Raw genomic sequence first — 22,158 nt, 5'->3', positions numbered from 1 at the left:
TGTTCTCACACTTCAGTTCCGTGTAGTTCCGCGCTGTTATAAGTCGGCAATCAAGTGTTAGATGATGAGGTCTTTTTAGTGATGATTAACTGTTAATGATAGCTATAATTTTGGATGAAGAGGAGAAAGAGAGGAAAAAACGGTGGGTCCATCTTATATGGAAACGCAGGGGTTAGGAAGGAGAGTTTTCTGCTCTATATAAGTGCTTGAAGGACGACGAAGTAAAATTTCACGGATATACTGCATTTGCTTTTAATTACTTGAAAAATTAAATAAATGAAATCGTTGATTAATTTTAATACTCCTGACTTTGTAGGTTGGGGGCAGAAAGTGCCTTGCCGCGCCAAAGTCTGTGCCTTTGTACAGATAGACTGATTTCCTTAATCTTAAAAGCAAAAAATTTTAGTTAACTACCTTCAGCTTCTATTTTCTCGCCAATTTTGTCCCATACACGCTTCTTCAAACTACTATCCATATATCTCGAATCCTCTAAATTATATAGAAAAGGGTGTACCTTCCCCTTTAAACAATCATCATCATCATCATCATCATCATCATCATCATCATCATCATTAATTCAATCAGCAGTTCGTCCTTCATTTTGGGAGGTAAAGAACAGTTCAAACGTACACAGATAACCTCAATACTCGAAGAAAGCAGAGAAGCAGGAAGGCGGGAAGAGAGAGATCACGTCCGTGAAAACAAGAAAATATCGGTGGCCATTGAATACGTTTTGCCGGCACGGATCACGGAGAAGCACTGAAGGTCACGACGAATGACGTCAACGGAAGTGTAGGAACTCATCCCTTCGTTTACTTGGCGACGATATTTTATTTTCACGGAAGTTGCCGTCACGTCACGGAAAGCGCCGTCACGTCCCGGAGATGTGTGAATCGACCTTTATGGCGACGATGGGACAGGAAAGGGCTAGGAGTGGGATGGAAGCGTCCGTGGCCTTAATTAAGGTACAGCCCCAGTATTTGCCTGGTGTGAAAATGGGAAACCACGGAAAACCATCTTCAGGGCTGTCGACAGTGGGGTTCGAACCTACTATTTCCCGAATACTGGATACTAATCGTTGTTCAATACGTGGAATATAATCAAGAGGGTGTATGGGTCACTTCTTTTGCTAACTGATCAATATGTTCAATTATTTTTAATTCACATACGTGATGGGATTCATAGAAAGTGAACGGTTGTTCCATGATGTTTGAGGTCAATAAGTTTTCCGATGATGTTGATCTGGTGAAATTTGGAGGCTTATATTCACAAGGAGTCTATAACATTGTGAGGGCTCTGAGTGAGTCTGAAAGTTTGGAAACATCGGTACCTTAAAGATTTTGAGCATAGGAGAATGTTTATTATATTGCAACTGCTTCTGCTGTAAATATTGAGGAGTGAGAATACAACTTGAATGGCTGAGTTTCACATGTTTCTGGATAGTGATATGCAAAGCCGACTGCAGCTTGAGTGGAAAACTTCGATTCATCGGTGAATATTTGGAGAGCGTTTGGCCACTGTCCTGGAGTAAAATAATTGAAATGTCAAACTTCGAGTTTGTGGCTGTCTACGTAGTCGGTGAATAGGCACTGAGAAGACTAGATGTGAATAAGGGAAGACATGTTATGTGTTGTGGAATTGGTGATAGAATCGTTTTTATAAACCTGTAGCTGTGTAATAAAGACACGTCTTCTGGTAATTTTGGTGAATTGTGATGTAGGGTGAAGTCTCATAGTAACTTATTTAAGGATAGCGAGTAACTGGTGAGAAATCTTGAAGTAGCCTAATCTAGAAAGTAGGAACTGGCGACGAAGATTGACAATGAGCGGTGGCTCCGATGCTTCTTCGAGAAGAGCGTCTTGTTTTCTTTTTCTTTTTTGCATTTCTGAGGGGCTCAGACGGTTGCGTTGCTGGTCTTCTGACCACAAATTGGAAAGTTCGATCCTGATTCAGTACGGTGGTATTTGTAGGTGCTAAAATAAATCAGCCTCATGTCGGCAGATTTATTGGAACATAAAAGAACTTCTGCGGGACTAAATTCGGGCACCCTGCGTCTCAGAAATACGTAGAAGTAGTTAGTGGGACGTAAAATAATGTTGTGTTGTGTTGTGTTGTGTTGTGTTGTGTTGTGTTATTAAGACCATTTGCAGATGTTGAAGACATGGGCCCTAAGCAGATTTTAATGCAGCGGAACTGTGTTTTGTCTAATTTATTAAGAGAGCGTTGATTTCCTTGACGGTAGAAGATAGAGGCATAATCGAGCTTGGAGCTTATCAGTGATTGGTAAAGTTTTATTAGAACACTTGAGTGTGCTCCCCACCACGTACAGGTAACGGCTCGAAGTGCGTTGAGTGCTTGTTCTGTTTTTTTCGTATAAGTTAATCTATAGGTATATGTGCAGACCATGTCAATCTAAAGTCGAAAGCGAGTCCTAGAAATTTTGTGCGAACGGCAACATTTACCGTATGGCCATAAAGCTTCGCCCCCCCCCCCCCCCCCCCCCCGCAAACTACACCACTCACGGTCGAGCCTAGGTACAAGGACGGCCCTCTCTCTAATCGCCTGTGACGACACGGTGGTCAAAGGGAAATTCCGAGACGATTAGCCTGGGGTAGTGTTGCCAACTTATATTTTCAAGATCCGCTAAATACTACTGAAAATCCGCTAAAATTCCGCCAAGAAATCCGATCTCAAATAATGAGCAATAAAAATGAGCAATAATAATAATAATAATAATAATAATAATAATAATAATAATAATAATAATATCGTCGCCGTAAGACGTATCTGTGTCTGTGCGGCGTAAAGCCAATAGCAAATAATAATAATAATAATAATAATAATAATAATAATAAAAGTAAATGTCTGCAATCACCTGATCTGTGAGTTTCACTGGGATTAATCCCCTGCCTGCGAGCCGGCGAGCTAAAACTTGTAGGCGTTTTAGTGCCGGGTGCAAACTATGTGAATCCCCTACCTCAAGGGCCACACACAGAACAGGCCAGTTCATTAAACGGTTTTCCTCCATAGCATAAATATAAATGCTACTCCCTCACAGTTTCATTATCTGTTGTCATTCGTCAGCTAAGAGATAAGTACCCTTTCCCAACGCATTACAAATTTATGATACCATGATCTCATAACTTCAAATCCAAATAACATGTTTTCCTCATGTGACTACTAGTTTCTGACAAGAAATACGGAATAGCTCGGAGAAAGACTGGAGTACACATTTAAAAAAAAACGTAAAATGGACAAAACACTAAATTCCGCTATAATAAATCTAGAATTCCGCCAAAAAATCCGCTGTCCGCTAAATGATATATTTCTTCACAGACAGTCTTCTAATTCCGCCAAATTTAGCGGCAAATCCGCTAAGTTGGCAACACTGGCCTGGGGTCTTCCACCTCGCGAGGTTTCTGGATGCAACCAGCCTCCGGACTGTTTTGGAACGATTGACCCAGATATATATGGCTGGAGTGACTTGCCAGTTGGTTCAGTTGGTATTGTGAGTTAGTAGTTCCAGTCCAGTTGGAGTCGACGTAAGTGTCAGCTCAGTCAGTCAGTGGTCGAGTGTGGGTTGAGGGTGGCAGTCTGTTGGATTTTATTATTTAGCGTATGGCTAGAGATACAGCATCTATTGTTATAAGATCTACACTATATACGTATGTCCAAATTGTTTATATAGTCTATAGCCTCTGGAGTCGCAAAAGCAAAGTCACTAGCACTGCCATTGTATTTTCTAGTCCTGCATTCTTCGATTATGTGCTTCACCGTCTGTTGTGTAGCGCCACAGTCACACTCAGGCGTTGGGATTCTATTCCACTTGTAGTGGAAGTCAGCACAGATCCCGTGGTTTGTTCGGATCCTGTTCAGTGCGGACCATAGTCTACGAGGGAGGTTGAAACCAGGTGGCGGCTTCTTCTTCACAGAAGGCATTGTCGGGCAGTATTTGTCGTTGAGTCTCTTCTGCCATTCAGCTGAAGTTTGGTAGTTGCTTTTCCACAAGTTAATGGCATCCCTAGTTGGTGGTTTTCCATCCGTACAACTGAGGACTCGTTCTGTTTGCTTGTCGTCGTGGATTGTGCCTCTTAGGCCAGCTGCTATGGGACCACGTCGCGTGTTCTGGTGCAGCGTGGAAGAGAACGCTGGTTATCAGCATGGGGCTGTGAACGGAGATCTACCGGAGTGAGTGGACAGCGAACGGCATCCTGAACGGCAAGACTGACGTGTGCAGGCTGTGAATTGAGGACTGCGACAGCGGCAACGAAGTAACTGTGTGACTGAATGAGACTGCAGTACTAGTGAACGAAAACTGAGTGAATTAGTGTGAATGAACAATGAGAACTGTGCAATTGTGTGATCTGTACTGTGAAGTGTAAGTTGTGATCTCGGTATGCCAATGTGTGTGTTTATGTGTAGAATAAGTAATTTGATAATAAATCTTAGAAGTTTAACAGTACCAGTTTCTGTGATTATTTATGTACCCCGCCAACGCGTAACAATACTTAATATACTTGCGCGTAAAGACGACGATTTTAGATTTACTTGCTGATATATCTAGTCCATTTACCTGGAACCATTGGTCCAGGAAAACAAATTCTTCTCATAAATGAAAACAATACGTTGACGGTTCATAAATTCGGTGGATTGCTTTTGCGCAAAACGTCATGACTTTACTGCAGATCCTCCTTCTTTTCATAACAGCAAATTATTGTAGTTCAGCTCTTCACCCCAAAACGTGCCACATTAGTACTGCAGACAAAATATGTACAGCAGAACCTTTAACCATTAAAAACAAAATGTATTATTTCCTTGAAATATTACTTTTTCATTCCAATAGTAATAATTAGAAGTATTTTTTTTAACATTTGTCAATTCAAATTCAAAATATGAGCTTTGAATGTTTCTCTTAAATGCGAATCTGCACTGTTAGCTATTTAAAGTTTACATTTAACTCCAGGCAATTAACATTAAAATTCTTGAAACAAAAATTGTGCATTACTGTTACGTTAGCGACACCTAGTAAGTTCATCTGCACACTTTCGCAAAATTATAAAGTGAAATAACGATAACTGACTAAGAAAATATATAGCAAGCAAGTATTTTTTCCCTATGTTTTCATTCCCCGCCTGAAGGGCGGGGCGGGCCTCCCTAGATCGTTACGCGATCTCTCGGGCCAAGGGATGGGAGTGGGTCGTGGAGACGCGAGGGAGAAGAAAGGTGGGTAAACGATGTGAGAAATGACGAGAGATGTATGTATGCGATGGGAGAAGATTAGAAGGAAACGCCGGGGGGGGGGGGGGGGGGGGGGGGAAGATGCATGAAAAGAAGGTGGAGAGTAGCGGTGATATTATTAAGAGATGTGGTGAGAAGGCGGATTATAGATTATATCTAATGTTGGAAGGAATAGGAGGAGTGCATTTTGTAAGAAAAATGTAAATATACAAAATGAACGCTTCCTGCACACAAAAATAATTGTATTTGTATAATTGTAAACAGTGCACTAGTTTTCCATGAAAATAATAATTTTCTAGCAATTCAGATGATTGGAGGAAACTAATTAGGGAAAAACGGAAATAATTGTTCTTCATTACTTTGTTAATAGCAAGGGTGTTTGGAAAACTGTTCCTATGGAGTTATTGTCAGCGCTGATCAAATACAGTAATTAAATGCCACACGTATTGGGGTGGGATTGCATCGTGCACATTTTTCACAAGTAAATTACAGGTAATTGTTTTCTTTGAGTAGGAGAAGTCAGTATAGCCAGAATATTTAACCTTAGAAACTTCTTAATCAGTTCCCGAGAAAATAGTGTTGGGAGTGACCTCGGAGTGCGTAACGACACAGGCCACACCTCCTGGATTACGAACACATGTAACGTTGTCTTGGTTCCTTCTCCTTCATCCTGAGGGTTCGCCAAGATATTCGCCCAAATGTTACCTGTTTCCTTTCCCACCCGGAATTCTTGTGATCGCGATTATACAAGCATCGTGCGGTCCCTCACTCTGTGAACCGCCGGCAGTTTACTTCTGTAATGAAGTCATCTACAGCATTTATTTGTTGCGTGTGTGTGTGTGTGTGTGTGTGCTTTTAGGCTTTAAATCAGTGAGTACTTGTCTTGTGTTGACTGAGAGTTCGTTGTATATTGCATAGTATTTGTGTGTGTTCTATTATTTTCGTACTGTACAGAAGTGGTGTCTGAAGATTTTGATGTTGTGGTGTGTATCAGTACGTCGTAGCGTAACTTGTACTGATAAAAAAAAATTGCGGTGTGTTTTATTTGTGCTTGCTTTCGTTATTTAGCAGTTCTTTCTTAGGCGCATTTTAATTTGCCACTTTTTTACGACTGCATTTAATTTTTACTGTTGCTTTTGTGAGCGATACGACAGCACAGTAGTACCTCGCGTTGCCTGGGTAAATTGATTAAATGCATCTCTCGCCCCTCGAGCCCATAAAAATATTATTTTTCTGTTTTCTCCCCCAATTTGCCTTACACTACATTGCTGAAGTTTTTTATGTGCCGTAGTTTACCTCTGATTCCGTATAAACCAAAAATAGCCCTGTAAACCCCCCTTCCCCTTTAGTTCGCAAAAAGCATTTTCACCATAGTGTATTCCCCTTTTTATCTATAACATAAATGTTGAATTCCACAAATTTATGTGCGGCCGTTTTTCCGTGATGGTGTTGAGCAGAGCCGTTCGATATGACAACCGTATTGTCATAAGAGCATCAGACGCTGCAAGAAAAATATCAATATGTTAACAGTATAGACACTTGCACATCGTCTTGGTAATAAAAATACAGCTGTTTTATGAAATCAATTGTAAGAAAATACTTTATTTTTGGATTTCGGCATGTATAAAGTATTTGGGATTATTCATTGATGGCACGTGCAGTGGCATATTTTCAATATACTCGAGAAAATATTTAGGTTGCCCAGCATGAATACTGTACGCGCACTTTTTAGTGATAGATTTTTTTTCTCGGTGAGGAGTGAGAAGGGAGCACTGCCGGTTCCGGTAAATACTGCCAACTGAATGGAAATGAAATCTGAATTGAATCGTTAATATGATCGATCGATATGAATTTTCTAAACCTTTATTATCTTAACGCCAACAACTGTGTCACACACACAATATATAATACTATATAATATTTCCCGATGCGAAACGTGTTCCCAGCATGAATTCTATAGTTTGGCTTTGCTGTGTAAAAAACAGCAGTACGAGTACGTAAAGTGTACGCCAGATGTCGCACAGCGATGATAACCGATTCTTAGTTTGTGTTTCATAGGTTGCCAATACGAATCTCGAAGATAACCGAAATCGACCGATTCAGCACTAGGGTGTAAATCTATCGCTAAAAAGTGCGCAGTACAAGCGCAAAGTACAAGAGTTCCGTGCCGGGCTGAGTGGCTCAGACGTTTGAAGCGCTGGCCTTCTGACCCCAACTTGGCAAGTTCGATCCTGGCTCAGTCCGGTGGTATTTGAAGGTGCTCAAATACGTCAGCCTCGTGTCGGTATATTTACTGGCACGTAAAAGAACTCCCACGGGACTAAATTCCGGCACCTCGGCGTCTCCGAAATCCATTCAAGTAGTTATTGGGACGTAAAGCAAATAACATTATTATTTTATTATTAAGAATTCCGTATTTTAGAGCCCCCGTGGCTCAGGCGGCAGCGCGCCGGCCTCTCAGCGCTGGGTTCCGTGGTTCAAATCCCGGTCACTCCATGTGAGATTTGTGTTGGACTAAGCGGAGGTGGGACAGGTTTTACTCCGGGTATTCCGGTTTATTCCAGCAACACTCTCCAATATCATATCATTTCATTTCATCTGTAATTCATTAATCATTGCCCCAGAAGAGTGCGACAGACTTCGGCAGCCGGCACAATTCCTATCTTCGCCGCTAGATGGGGGTTTCATTCATTCCATTCGTGACCCGGTCAAATGACTGGAAACAGGCTGTGGATTTTCATTTTCAATTCCGAATTTTGTTGCTGTGCACCCGTGGGTTTGCCGTAATGGTGTTATGGACTAAATTTGTATAGTGTTTTTCTTGTATTATAGGTGAAGTTTTCCTGAGTTGTGTGGCATTCTTCGTAAATATAACAGTGTTATTTGTCGTGAGGAATACTTCCCCACGTCTGTTGTCGCTCACTCACTTTAAGGTAGGGATTTTAAGTTTAAAAAACAAAGAAGTCCCAGTAACTATACGATTACGATACGTCACCGGGTAAAACTTTAAATACATTGTTTAAAATCTGCCGTAGCTTATGTTATGATGCTGCTGTGAATACCAATTTGAAAAAGGTAATGTGGCGGTTTTTATTATTATTATTATTATTATTATTATTATTATTATTATTATTATTATTATTATTATTATTATTATTATTATTATTATGCAGCTGGGGTAACGAACGTGTTCACCACACGCCACTGATCACTGGTATTTTGCCGTTTACGGCTCAGTCTTAGTACAGCTACGCACTCAAGAGAGAAGACTCCTTACATGTGCATCCGACCGTAGAACACTTTTAGCGAGTGCGTGGCTAACCGATCTCTCGTTCCTCATACTGTGACATAACGAGCAGTTAGTAGACGTCATCATACCTTTTATCAGGTGTAGTGGCCTGTTTTATCAGTTTTAACTGTCAATACATTATACTAGATATTTTAAACTTTACTTTAACCCTCATGCACACGCGCCAGATCTTAGGACGCAGACACACGCGTGAGGGTGCTTTCCACCCCACATAGCATTGTATTGTAAAATATGAATTACTGTATTAATTGGATATTTTAAGATAGATTATGTAAGAATGACTCTTTCTGCGGGGATCCAGCCAGAAAGCAACAAGAGCGGGGAGAGCACAGAAAAGTCATTTGTACACTTCACTAGGAAATAACATGACCTGGGGTGGATTCCACCCCATACGCGTGTGTTTGAGGGTTAAATTATGTTAATAAATTTTTAAGTTAGTATTTAGCTGCCACAACCATTTAACTGTTGTTTTTATAAACTGCACTTGTTTTAAGTTTGATGTTATATGTTCATTTATTATGATATTCACGAGTATAATTTTATAACAATGATTTATTTAGTTTTCCTGAAATGTGGTCATGGTTCTTAAATCTTGTAAAATATTTCAACGAAAGAGAAGACATTGTGGATCAGGCACTATGATTATTTTAAACTTACGTATACCGATCGTGACCTTAATTAAGGAACAACCCCAGCATTTACATTGTGTGAAAATGGGAAAACTACATTCAGGGCTGCCGACGGTGGGGTTCGAAGCAATTATCTTCTAAATACGAACACAGCCTGTCATCCTGCCAAAAATTTTAGATGTGGTAAAAAAGGTTCATGCAGCTCACCTCGACTGGGGATGTGCCTGAAAAGGAACGAGGATAAGAGATTACTTTTTTATCATCATGATTTTGGATAATTCTTATCCTTAAAGCCAAATTTGATATTTTCTTTTAAACTAAATATTCTTGCAAGTTTCCAACATACTTGCTTGAGACTTTGTATAAGTTTAATGATATATTATTGTTTTGTTTGTTGCTAATTCAAATTTGTCTTAGTCTGAGATAAGTCCTTTACAGTGTACTTAATGTATAATTTTCTTTATTTTTCAGCTCTTCGTAAACGAATAGTCAAATGGAAATGTTCTAGTCCTCTGAATTCAGTATTATCTCTTTTTCCAATCCTCACATGGCTTCCAAATTATCAGTGGAGGAAAGACCTCTTCTCTGATATTATATCAGGATTCACAGTAGCAGTGATGCATATACCTCAAGGTAAGTTCTGTGTGCTCTTGCAACTTTTTTCAGTGTTTATCAACATTAAATAATCTGTGGTGGTGGTTCAGTAGAAAACTCTATTTCGTTCCCTTTTCTTAAGTAATTTCGGTTAGAATGCCTAAATGTTAAAATAATTAAACATAATTTTCTGACTCGAGTCGAGTGGGTTGGATTAGAAATCAGGTCGGTATAGCTGTATTGTATACTTGCAAGCAAGAGAATGTAGGTCCGAACCACACATTCAGGAGCACTGAAGATGGTGCCGTGGTGCTAGTCTGTACTACATTGTGGCCATAAAAGCTACCCTTCCCATTTCCTATACGATGGTCGCAAAAGGATGTGTTAAGGATTTACAGAAAAAATAAATATGTTACAGGGGCGTAGTCAGATAGGGGAGGGGTTTTACTGGGGGGTTAGATCGTCCCCATGGAATTTTTACAAAACGAAAATAAACATAAACTGATACTATAGTCCTCTCCGTGTAAGGACGTACCCTAAGGGTGCAACCTTACCCTTTCTCCCCTGTAATATGAAGATATTGATTTATGGTTACTTTTCTTGCTGTTGGGTCTTTTTCAGTGTCGGTAACCATACAGTTTAGGGACCCTACTTGCCGATACGACGTCTTACATTTACCGTTAATCTGGCACGTTGGCAACGTTCAATCACTGCTCTAGCGTGAAGTGCGTGTTGCCACCACATCGCCGTTAAAGTCTCTAGTGATACATTTGCGAGAATATTTAAAGCATATTTTCTTTTTCTGTGGGATTGTAAATCTATTTGGCTAATACCAGGTAAGTAGGATTGTGGCATGTTCGGATAATGCATTTAATAACATAGTTTGTGTGAATAGATGAAAGTGCTCAAATACGTCACTCTCATGTCTAGATCTACCGGTACATGAAATAACTCTTGCGGGACGAAATTTTGGCAGTAGAACTTATAACATTATTATTTTCAAATCCGCAGTGAACTTGAAAGCTGACCTAAATTCTGTTCACGGAGCTTGGCACATTAGTATTCCTATATGTTTCCTGATAAGCTTGAAGATATGACCAGCCTGCAGGCTGAAAATATGCCCAATAATCTCTCTCCTTACTGGTTACCGGTATTGAAGAGAGAAGGAAATATTCGCGCAAAAGAAAGGGAAGTCATTGGATGTCTGGAACTTTCGAAAATCACACTGCAAAGACTTATTAAATAAATTGCATCGTTTAACACGCCCCTCTTTTCAAGAATATGGTCATAGTACGCCTACTGTATATCAAAATAAAGACAGATAATTTAAGTGAGAAAGTGTGTTTATTTCCTTAATTCCTCATTGAGGAGATATTCATAATTATCTTGATTTATTTCATCTTATCTTTTATCATTTACTAGGGTAGGGACACATTCATTATCGGTGTTTACATTGAGGTTAGTTTGTTATGGTTATGTCTGATGATTTTAATATGTAACGAGGCAGGTTGGCAGCAGTGATCAGCCATTACAAAAAAGAGAAAAGAAGAGCATCGGGCGGCGATATTTACTTTCTGGGGTATTTCCTTACGTGGCAATTACTATAAACAATAAACTAAATAAACATTCAGAGGCGTAATTGTAGAACCAACAGATCTGCAATTCACTTATATCAGTGTCCTTATAATGACAAGTCATGCATGCACCTTTATTTTGTAACTATAACCCCCCCCCCCCCATCATCCGATCCTGGCTACGCTACTCAAGTCTGTTAACTGAAATTCGAACTTAATGTACTGGTCGTTTTTAAGATGAAGATAGTGCCATACTAACTTTTTTGTACCGGGCGAGTTGGCCGTGCGGTTAGGGCCGCGCACCTGTGAGCTTGCATCCGGAAGGTAGTCGGTTCGAACCACATTGTCGGCAGCCTTGAAGATGGTTTTCCGTGGTTTCCCAATTTCACCCCAGGCAAATGGTGGGGTTGTATCTAAATTAAGGCCACGGTCGCTTCCTTCAAATCTTTGGGAGAAGATCACAATGTCGCAAGTTTCAGGTCCGTAGCTTGCAACGATGATGATTCCTGCCCATTATTTGTATCCTGAAGGTGAAAATGGAAAACCACGGAACACTATCTTCAAGTCGGGCGGTAGAGGGATTCAGACCATTCTCTATCCGACTGCAGCAAGCTCGCCGGAATAGATCATGGGAGACTGTTGATGAAAATGAGGGCTATTGGACTAGACAAATGAATGGTTGATTGGGTGACTAAATTTCTAGAAAATAGAACACGAAGAATTATCTGATCCTGTATCAATTAAGAGAGGGGTCCCACGTGGCAGTATTATTAGACCGTTGTTTTGTTATGTATATAAATAATATGAATAAAGAACTGGAATTGCAGATGATGTTATACTGTATAGAGTGGTAAATAAGTTGCAGGATTGTGAGCGAATGCAGAAAGACCTCAGCCATGTTGCGAGATGGACAGCGGACAATGGTATGATAGTAAACAGTGTGAAAAGTTTCACCAAGAGGAAAGGTCCTCAGTTTGAATTATTGTGTTGATAGGGTGAAAGTACCACATGGGGATCACTGTAAGTACTGAAAGGAAAGAACTCCATTGGGGAAATCACATAAATGATGATGTAAATAAAGGTTACAGATCTCTTCGTACGGTTTTGAGAGTATTTAGGGGATTTTCTAAGGAAGGAAAGGACAGGGCCTATAAGTCTCTGGTAAGACAGCAGTTAGAGCTGGTTCCAGTGTATAGGACCCACAGCAGGATTACTTGATACAAGAACTGTAAAAGATCCACTCAGGGTGATTTCTGACAAAAGATTAGTGTTACAAAAAATTCCAAACTTTGGGCTCGGAAGATTTTGGAGTTAGGAGACAAGCTACTCGACTAAGTAGTATGTTCCAAGCTGTCATTGTAGAGATAACGTGGAGTGACATTGGCACACGAATAAACTTGAGCACATCTTTTGAAGATAGGAAAGATAAGTATGAACAATAAGTTGGAATTCAGGAGGACAAATTGGGGCAAATCTATACTCGTATACTGTACATAAAATAAGAGTTATTTCTGTATATTGCTCAGAATTTAGAAAGAATGATATTCCTGTATCGGTCATGTCCACAGTAACAAGGAAATGCACTTGCATTTGTATACAGTATACGAGTAGAGATTTGTCCCAATTTGTTCTAATTAAACGGATGCCTCCTAATTAAACAGACGAGTAAAACGGCATAACTTTTGCCCTGGGACTCTACACTATTCACTCTCCCCCTCCCCATTCCAGCTCTGGAACTTTGGACTGTTAGATCGGCAGCGTAGTACTGTTTGTTAAAAGTGAGGAAATGTGTGGTTTTTCATTTGATCTAGTATTTAATATGTAGCATTGCTTTTAATCGCGACATTCTTGCTGGCGTCATTGTAATGACCTATGTTGATTTCAGCTGGGAAAACCACTAAGACAGTCTTTCTCAGAATGTAAAAAAGGCAGGTGGAGAGTGAGTGTCTGCATTATAACGGAAACTCCCAAAATTGATTGTGACTGAGGGTAGGCAAGAGGGCCTACCATTCCAATGAAAATTCCCTTACCCAGTCTTCACATAAGAAAAGACGTTTGGTGGCTTCCCCTTTGCGTTTCTAGGGTAACGGTAAGACCTATGAATTGAATACAATTTTACTCAAGAAGTGTAAACTACCTAACATAGAATTGTGTATACAATGTGGAATTTCGTAGCGAAGGAAAACTAATTAGGGATTGGAATGATTTACCAAGGGAAATGTTTGATAAATTTCCAAGTTCTTTGAAATCATTTAAGAAAGGACTGCCACCTGGGCGACAGTCCGAAATGCAGATTGATTGATTGATTGATTGATTGATTGATTGATTGATTGATTGATTGATTGATTGATTGATTGATTGATTGATTGATTGATTGATTGATTGATTGATTGATTGATTGATTGATTGATTGATTGATTGATTGATTTGAAGTCTGTACTGTTCCAATGTGGGTGAATGAAATGTTGAGGTTGTTCACGGCGCAAAGTGAGAAATTTCCCCCGCCCTATTCTACTATTACCCCGCTGGGTTATTCCTGACCCCAATGACCAAGGTTAGCTTTTATTTCTGTTACAATATTTTGTCATTGGATCTTCATTGCTTTTTCTTTAATACTCATTTTCTCTTACAGGAATGGCATATGCATTACTTGGAAATGTTCCTCCAATAGTTGGTTTGTACATGGCATTCTTCCCAGTCCTGTTGTACATAATTATGGGTACATCACGGCATGTATCAATGGGTAAGTACTAACACTTTGAAAACTTTATCAGGGCCAAATTTAACATTTATTTTTGGTTGAGCTCCAAAATTTAGGAAAGATGGATACCGTATGTATTAATTCAAATGAAGTATGTATCTTAAAGTTATAACTTAATAATCATCTTGTTATATTTACAGTAACTTAGTATTAAATAAGAATTACATTTTTGTCATCATTTTTCATTTCCTTATTAATTCTACTAATGTGCAAAGTACAAAGATGCTGAAACAAAAACTTCACAATTTGAGGCATTTGAGTCTTATGAAGTATGGAATTATTCATCCTGAAATGAATGAAGGAAGGCATATATTATGTTACAGTCGGCAGTGAATATGCATACCTTAAGTTGCATGACAAAATTTTACGCTATGAAAGAAAAAAGTGGGAAGGGCAAGAAATACCGATTATTAGATTTGACCGCCATCTGTTAGCCTGATCTTTATACTACGTGGTGAAAGAAGTGGCAGCGACGTGGTCATGTGGAACAAGACCACCTACAATACTCGGACCTTAATGCGAAATAAAAATGGCCGCCACATCGGTTTAACGTATAGTCCGTGCACCTTTTAGCGATATATCTTTGTACGGGGAGGTGGAGTAAGGAGGGACCTCTCACGGTTCCGGTAATACTGCCAACTGAATAAAAATGAAATATGAATTGAATCGATAATATGATCGATCGATATGAATTTTCTAAACCTTTATTATCTTAAGCCAACAACTGTGTCATACACACTTTATATAACATTTCTCGATGCGAATCTTGTTCCCAGCATGAATTCTATAGTTTGGCTTTGCTGTGTAAACAAGAACAGTACTAGTACGTAAAGTGTACGCCAGATGTCACACAGCGATGCATAAGCGATTCATAGTTTGTTTCAAAGGTTGCCAATACGAATCTCGAAGATGCCCGAGGTCGACCTATTCAGCACTAGGGTTGTCCATCTATCGCTAAAAGGTGCACGTACGGTATGTAGTTCTGTACTGTATTATCACAGCATTTTCTTTAAGATCAGTAAGTGCTGTGCTCCCCAGAATGGTGTACAAATTAGATAAAAGCACGTTTTCTACAGTGGAAATAATGAAATACTGAAAACTTTGTGGAAGTAAAACGAAAATTGAACACGCTTTTATAACTAAATAGCGAACTTCGACGTGCATAACCCAGAATTCAAGTGCGACGTTTTTGCGCTAATTATGTTAACAGATTTTCATCATCAACTGTAAAGCATAATGTTTATATATAAATAACAGTATGATACTCGAAGGAATGCAATTAATTAAAGTGTATTTGCTTTAATGGACACTGTTACCTCTAAATGTTGCACATACTGTATTATTAAACTGTTTACATTATTTTGATAAACACACAGAGAATACTAGGTGGGCCTATTCATAACATTTAAAAGAATCAAGTAATTATATACCCAAGGGGTCTACCTGATAGATGACGGAAGGAGCTGTTAGTTGCTGAGTTTCAACTGCTTACGCGTTCTCATTTTCCCACCAAGTTCATTACCACAGACGCCGCCCTTTCTCTTCCCCGCAAGCTTTTTAGCTAATTTTAGTGACGTGTTCTTCTCATTTATTGCTTTGGTGTAACTGTTAATGAAAACATGGCTTAAAACTTTCACACACTTTTTAACAATCACTTTCACATCTGCAGAGTTCATCCAGGTGATTGATGTTGAGTTCACAAATCTGAATCCCTAATGTTGTAACTGCGTCTTACTGATTACTTAATTTTCTAAATACAGGTTCATATGCATAGCTTATCAAAATTTGAAACAGTGCATAGGCATTTGAATACAAGGTAATCTAGAAAGGCGAGGGACATTTCAGCCCCCCTCGATTTAGTTCTGAGAAGTATGTCCCTATCACATACCACCTGCATTTCATCATTGGATGTAACATTACCCGACACTCATCACAGTTTCCATGTTTATTTAATTTCTCTATGACTATCTTGCTAGTGTAACTTGCAACACATATAAGAATTGTGTTTCAGAGGAGATTGGAACATGCGATATTTCATTTATTACAGGTTCCGGGTATTCTAGATTATCAGGTACACTTCCTTTAGGCCTACTACTTTTTTGAACTGTCATAGTAAAATCACTAAATTTCAATTCTCCATATTTAGCAGACTTGAGCTTCAACACACTTAACACTTTGTTTCCTTTCAGATTCCAGAACCTGTTCTGCAGACACATTATAGCTACAGCCATTTAATCGTCTGTAGGCACCAAGCCTTGCTTCTAAACAGTCTGTTTGTAATTTAGCAGTCAGAACGTAGGCCCAATTATATGTCTCAAACAGATATTTGCATAATTCGACCAGAGAACTAAGTGTGTGAGCCATAGCAGTATATGTGTTATTACTCAGCTTTCCTTGTATGCCGGTACCAGTATCTGATAAGTGCCAGATATCTAAGTATGTCTTTAAATTTTGAAGAAACACACGTTTTGAATCATTAGCCCACAGATTGGAGTAGTGTCAATATTTTTAGTGTAGTTCCCTTTCATCGGGTGCTTTACATTGCAAATTGTCCACTACTTCGTGAACAATGTAAAAAATTGAATAGTGCCATCACTAATGTCAATACCTTGTTTCTTCACTGTTCAAGAGCTACTATATTCTAAGAATTAAAAATATTGACAGCTAACGAGACATTTTGACGCTCTTTAGAAGTAGGATATAAAGCTTTCCTTGACAACGTAGGTGCAAGTTTCAACAACATACTCTTTTCTGAATGAAATAAATCTTTCAGATCAGAAAATCTAGCTTGAACTGTTTTATATTCACACATAGTGATCTTGCCATCATCAGTATTTGACATACTACTTAATACAGGGAAACCCTGTTCCACGTTGGGTGTAGTAAATCTTTCCTTACACTTATTCAACCAGTTGTTACGAATACATTTAAGAATAAGAGTTCAAACATCTTTCTACTTACACGGTTGTTATAAGAAACTAAACTAACAACATGAAAGCCAAGTTCATTCATCACGTTCAGTACTTGTATTGTAAGGTTATATAATGTGTCAGCTTTCAGACCTTTTACAAGAAAAAGACCAATTTATTACATCTTTGCTGTGAGAATGAAAAGATGAAGACATTAAAACTTGCATAGTGGTGGCTGTATCTATACATCTATACCATTGTTTGCCAAACCCAATAACTTTCCTCCCTTGTATGTTACTTTAGAATTAAGATACATTTCATCTAACACAACTGATACCACCTTATCCTCATTCTGAAGAAAATTACTTTTCTCTTTCAAAAATGGTTTCTCTGAAGCTCCTATGCCTTGGCTAATGGGGCTAATTTTATCTGATAATTGTTTAAGGTAAACATGATGTGGCAAATTCAAAACATTTTTCTGTCTTAAGGACTGATATGTACCAGGAGATGAGTAGCACATTGTTGCAGCCTCAATCAGGAGTTCTTGGAAATATCTGACTTGTTTCATTAGAGACAGCTCCAACTGTTCCAGAGATAATTTTATTTCAGTACGCTTTTCTGTATCAAAACTATTTAAATCTAGAGCATGTTTCAAGAAGTTTATTAGCAACACAATCCTTTCATCAATCTCAATTCTCTCATCATTAAAACTCTGAAGATGACTCACCATATTGTCGAATTTTGACCATCTGTTGCAGTTTAGATCATCTTGGCCTTCTGATTCTAGTATCCACTTGAAGTTTTCTGGAGGCACATACATGTTTTTTAAATACTTTAACATCTAAACCACTGGTAACATTAAAACTTACTGTAAGCGTGGGATATCGGTAGATCCTTCGTCCTTTACTTTAATAAAAATAACATATTCTTCATTGACTAATGAAATGAACAGTTTTGTGACTCTTTTCATAACCTCGCTTTTAAAGTCATCAAAACTAGAAATCTTATCTTGTTCACACCAGTTGCTGAAATCTTGTTCATCTCTAATTAACAGGCGTTCTGAACGAGCGGCTCGGTCTTTCCTATCTTTAGGGACCTTCACAATGTTGGAGGATGGGTGATTGGGAAATATACTGGGGTAGGCATCATCTCTGAGTTTCGGCATTTTCCGGGGAACAATCACTGTTTCACCACCATCTGAAGGAAAAACGTTCTCTCTAATTATACATTTATCTTTAGAATGTTTAATACACACTAGTGAATTATCTGTCACTACAAAATCGTCACGATGGATAAATTTGATCCATGTCTGTCGTAGCACTTTATCCTTATAGAATCTAAATGCTGAAGTGTCTGTAGCACTGTAACTGGATTTTCATCCAGACACACAGCACGAACGACCCATTCTAATAAGCCATACCGCACTTGTTTTAAAACTTAGATAAACTAGATTTAAACACAGAACTGTAATAACCACGGACTTAATGCTCTCGAGGCAAGAACCACACTTGTGTTTCGCACATGTTTACAACCATGGCCGGACTACACTATACACGTCGCTTGGAGTCAAGCATGTGACTTTCTGTGTTCGTAATTTGTAAACAAGTCTATCGTGGTGTGTCATTATATTTTGTGTTGTGCGTGAACGAACTTGATGGGATTGTTTTAAATTCAGAGTATACGGGAGATATTTTGTGTTATAGTTTTAAAAATTAACCTACACCCTATTAAGTATCCCGGAACGACATTAATTCACGGCAAAGGTGAGTTTTCTCATGTTGCAGTATGTATAATAGTGACAATCCACATCGTTTTTAAAGCCATTCTCTGTTTGTATTTTTCTAATTGCATTAGTTGAAAAGTGCAGCATGATTGTGTTATTTTATTTTACGTTGCACAAGTATGACAATCACAACTAAAACTAGACTAATTTCAGATGCCAAGGCATTGCTGTTTTACAAGTTTTTGTAGCTGAGAAGAAGACAAGTGTTCAGTGTTTGCTAGGTCTGCAAAATATAAAGAAATATCTTTAAGCAAGGACATGTTTGAATTAGATTTCCTTTCAATGAACATAAGTGACGAAACAGATATATGCAGTGAATTTTCCTGTGTGCTAGCTGAAGTAAATGAAATAGGAGTAGACTTCGATAACATATTACCTGTCATTTACATTTCAGGTTATGTACCTTTTAAGCTGGCCAGTAAACTTAATTGCAGATACTGTATCTCAAACATATCAAATGAAACAATGGAAAATGGTATGTTTAATAGTTTAAAAAGAGGTGGGTTATCTGTCCCATTAAAATTGCTCTTAAATGTGTGTACAGGTGTATATAAGATCATGCAGATTTTAATCTCTGAGGAATATGAAGTAGCATTCTTTTGGAGTAAGAATCAGAAGTGTGTATTGATTCAGCTTACAAGGCAAAGTGTAATTGATACAAGAGAGTCCTGTTCATATTGTGAAAAACGTCTAATTGCATTGCCTATTTTGCTCTATTTTGCGAATATTTTAATCAACAACTACACAAAACATGTTTATGATGCTGATGCTACGGTTAAAAGTTCTGGCAAGAAAAGAAAACTGATGACCATGGAGTGATTATGTTGTAAGTTCATTCCCTATGTTAAAATTGTATGTTGGTGGACATAGGATTGCATTGTTTTTCTAGTTGTAGCCATATGCTTGTTTATTCTCATATTTACATTGACGTATTTATTTTAATTTACCTTGTTTTATATGTATCCAATGAAAACTGCTCTTCCATCAACGTTTTATTTGAGCAAACATAATTGAAGGTTAACTTCCCATATGTTACAAGTAAGACTCCAAAGAGTAGCAGTACAGTGTTGCAAAGTTTCAGTGTCACGGCCTTAGTGTAGTCTGGCCATGTTACAACCGATCTTGGCGCCATTTTGACTAGTATCGATAGTTGCATTAGGGTCTGAGTACTGTAGGTTTTCTTGTATGGAAAGATCTTCAAAATAACCTGTGCAGTCTAACAAAACCATACCGTAAGCAAGACTAACTACAATATTATCAGACCTGAATTCATATATCGATACGTGACAAAATGGCTGCCACATTGGGCCACGTGATAGCCGACGTGTGGGGCCATGTTTACATACAGTTTTGCTTATACCATGTGTGGTTGGATGAGGTTATCTTGTTACTGGATTTCGCCAATTAATTATCCACCGAATATTTTTGTGTTAAATAGTGTTGCAGTGTCCTTTTATTGGTTATCTAGATAGTTTTAATGTGTGAACTTCATCCGTGAAGTTCAAAAGAAATGCGTTAAACCATTCACTGTAATAATGAAGTAATACTATGTATTGTTTTTGAAGGTGGATGGTGAGTCATTTATTAACGTTTCATCAGTGAGTTTTAAAGTTGAAAGTTCATTTGCAGTTCAAGTGTTTCACAAAAATGTGTCCTTACCCACAGAGCATTTTAGGTTTACGTTGGAATCTGATGCTTGTGAAGACCTGAAATGTGACAGATGGAAGTAATTTGACACTTTGGTAAGTCATGTCACAAATTATTCTGATGAAAAGATTGGTCTCGCTGATAAACTTTCTCTTTCGATGATCCTTTCGAAAAAATGCACTTCAATTAGACCGTGAGTTTAATGCAGATAGAACTAGTAAAATTAAATTTGTCTTGCAACAGTTAGAGCTCTATGGAACTAATCAAGTAAGGTACTCTCCAGAAATACTGATCTGGGCTGCAACATTCTCTTGTTATACCAAACGTTGACAAGACATTTGCTGTTTTAAGTGAAGTGGTCAAGGTTGGTGTTGGTACAGTTGGTCTGTAAATTTACAACTACTGTGGCCAAATTTTCAGACCGTAAAGAGTTGTTTCATCCAGAGAAGAGATTATTGCTAAAAATGGTTCGAAATTTATTTAGAGAGGCTCTGTATCCAACAACAATAGAGACAGAGTGTATCATTAGCAGTAAAGTCTTTGATTGCTGGTTTGGAATTGATTAAAAGTCAAGGCGTGGATGTTTCTAATGGTACAATCCAGTTTCTAAAATTAATTCAAAAGTGGTGATCATTCTGTAATGTAGGTCTACAGCATCCAATGATATATATACCAGAAATGAAGATATTAGTCCAATTACTGGTCCTGATGACATGAAACTTTCATTCCTTACATTTTTAAGAACATACATAGACTTATGGCACATGTCATAAACAGAAGGAAGTGAAATGTATACTGTTTCAATGCACACACTTACCATAAGGATAGAACTGTATAAATATATGTTCAATAAATTTCACTGGTCTTATGTGCTTACTGCCAAATTGCAGACAGACAGTTTATAGGGAAGATTTGGTGTACATGGAAGATTGTCTGGTTGCACTGTAAATGTTTCTGTGGAACAAATTCTTGAGTTTGAAAGAAATTGTTTGGTGTATTGAAAATGAGGTCTGCAAAACTTGGTGAATTTTCTTTGAAAGACTTTGCTCGTAATGTCTGTAACAATAGTCATGTTGGAATTACTGATACCTAATTTAGATGCATTAGAGGAAGTAGTTCACATCACAGTTCCCCTTGTAACACAGCAGAGATGTTGATCTGCATTGCCAGCTACACCAGTTTGCAAGTGATTGAAATATTACCGGTATGTAAAAAAGTGTAATGTCTGTGTTAAAATGTTGCAGGCTGAAAATGACTTTCTTGTTGATAGTGACAGGGAAATGATTATGTATTTTAACCTAGTGATGAGAGGTAGTTTGAAGTGTCCATCATTAATGGCCATGTCCTTGTGTTTTCAAGTGTTCATACTTTTCTAGGTGTTAACTAGTGACAGTTTCAAACCAGAATTTCGTAAGTTAAGGGATCAAACAGAGGCACTGGTAGTGTTAGGATTTCAGTTAATTGAGAGTAGTTTATGTAACCTTGATGATGAGTGTCAGTGTGATGTGAAGTTGAAAACGATGATTAAAAAGTGCATTAAGGTGTTAGCAAATGATTTTATCAATAATAATGATTTTCTTATAAATACACCTTTAATTGTATATTTCAAGCAGGACTAGGCTGGTAAATGTGTATTTGTTGAGAATGTTATTTCATTGCCCTGTGTAATTTGTGTTTTTTTTGTAATATGTTGTGCATTGATGTGATTTACCA

At 38.2% G+C, this 22,158-nt stretch overlaps 1 protein-coding gene across 1 annotated transcript in view; it reads left to right on the top strand.

The window, feature by feature from the left end:
• Prestin (prestin) overlaps positions 1-22,158 on the top strand; it is a 422,871-nt gene that overhangs the window by 272,834 nt on the left and 127,879 nt on the right. The window contains exons 3-4 of the mRNA XM_067141052.2: positions 9,649-9,810; positions 13,978-14,088. Coding sequence (XP_066997153.2) covers positions 9,649-9,810; positions 13,978-14,088 — 273 coding nt within the window. The remainder of the gene's footprint in view (positions 1-9,648; positions 9,811-13,977; positions 14,089-22,158) is intronic.

Source organism: Anabrus simplex, chromosome 2, assembly GCF_040414725.1.
Source record: "Anabrus simplex isolate iqAnaSimp1 chromosome 2, ASM4041472v1, whole genome shotgun sequence".
In the NCBI taxonomy this organism is placed as follows: Eukaryota; Metazoa; Arthropoda; class Insecta; order Orthoptera; family Tettigoniidae; genus Anabrus; species Anabrus simplex.
The sequence above is the reverse complement of the archived record's forward strand: the minus strand, read 5'-3'. Positions and strand labels throughout refer to the sequence as shown.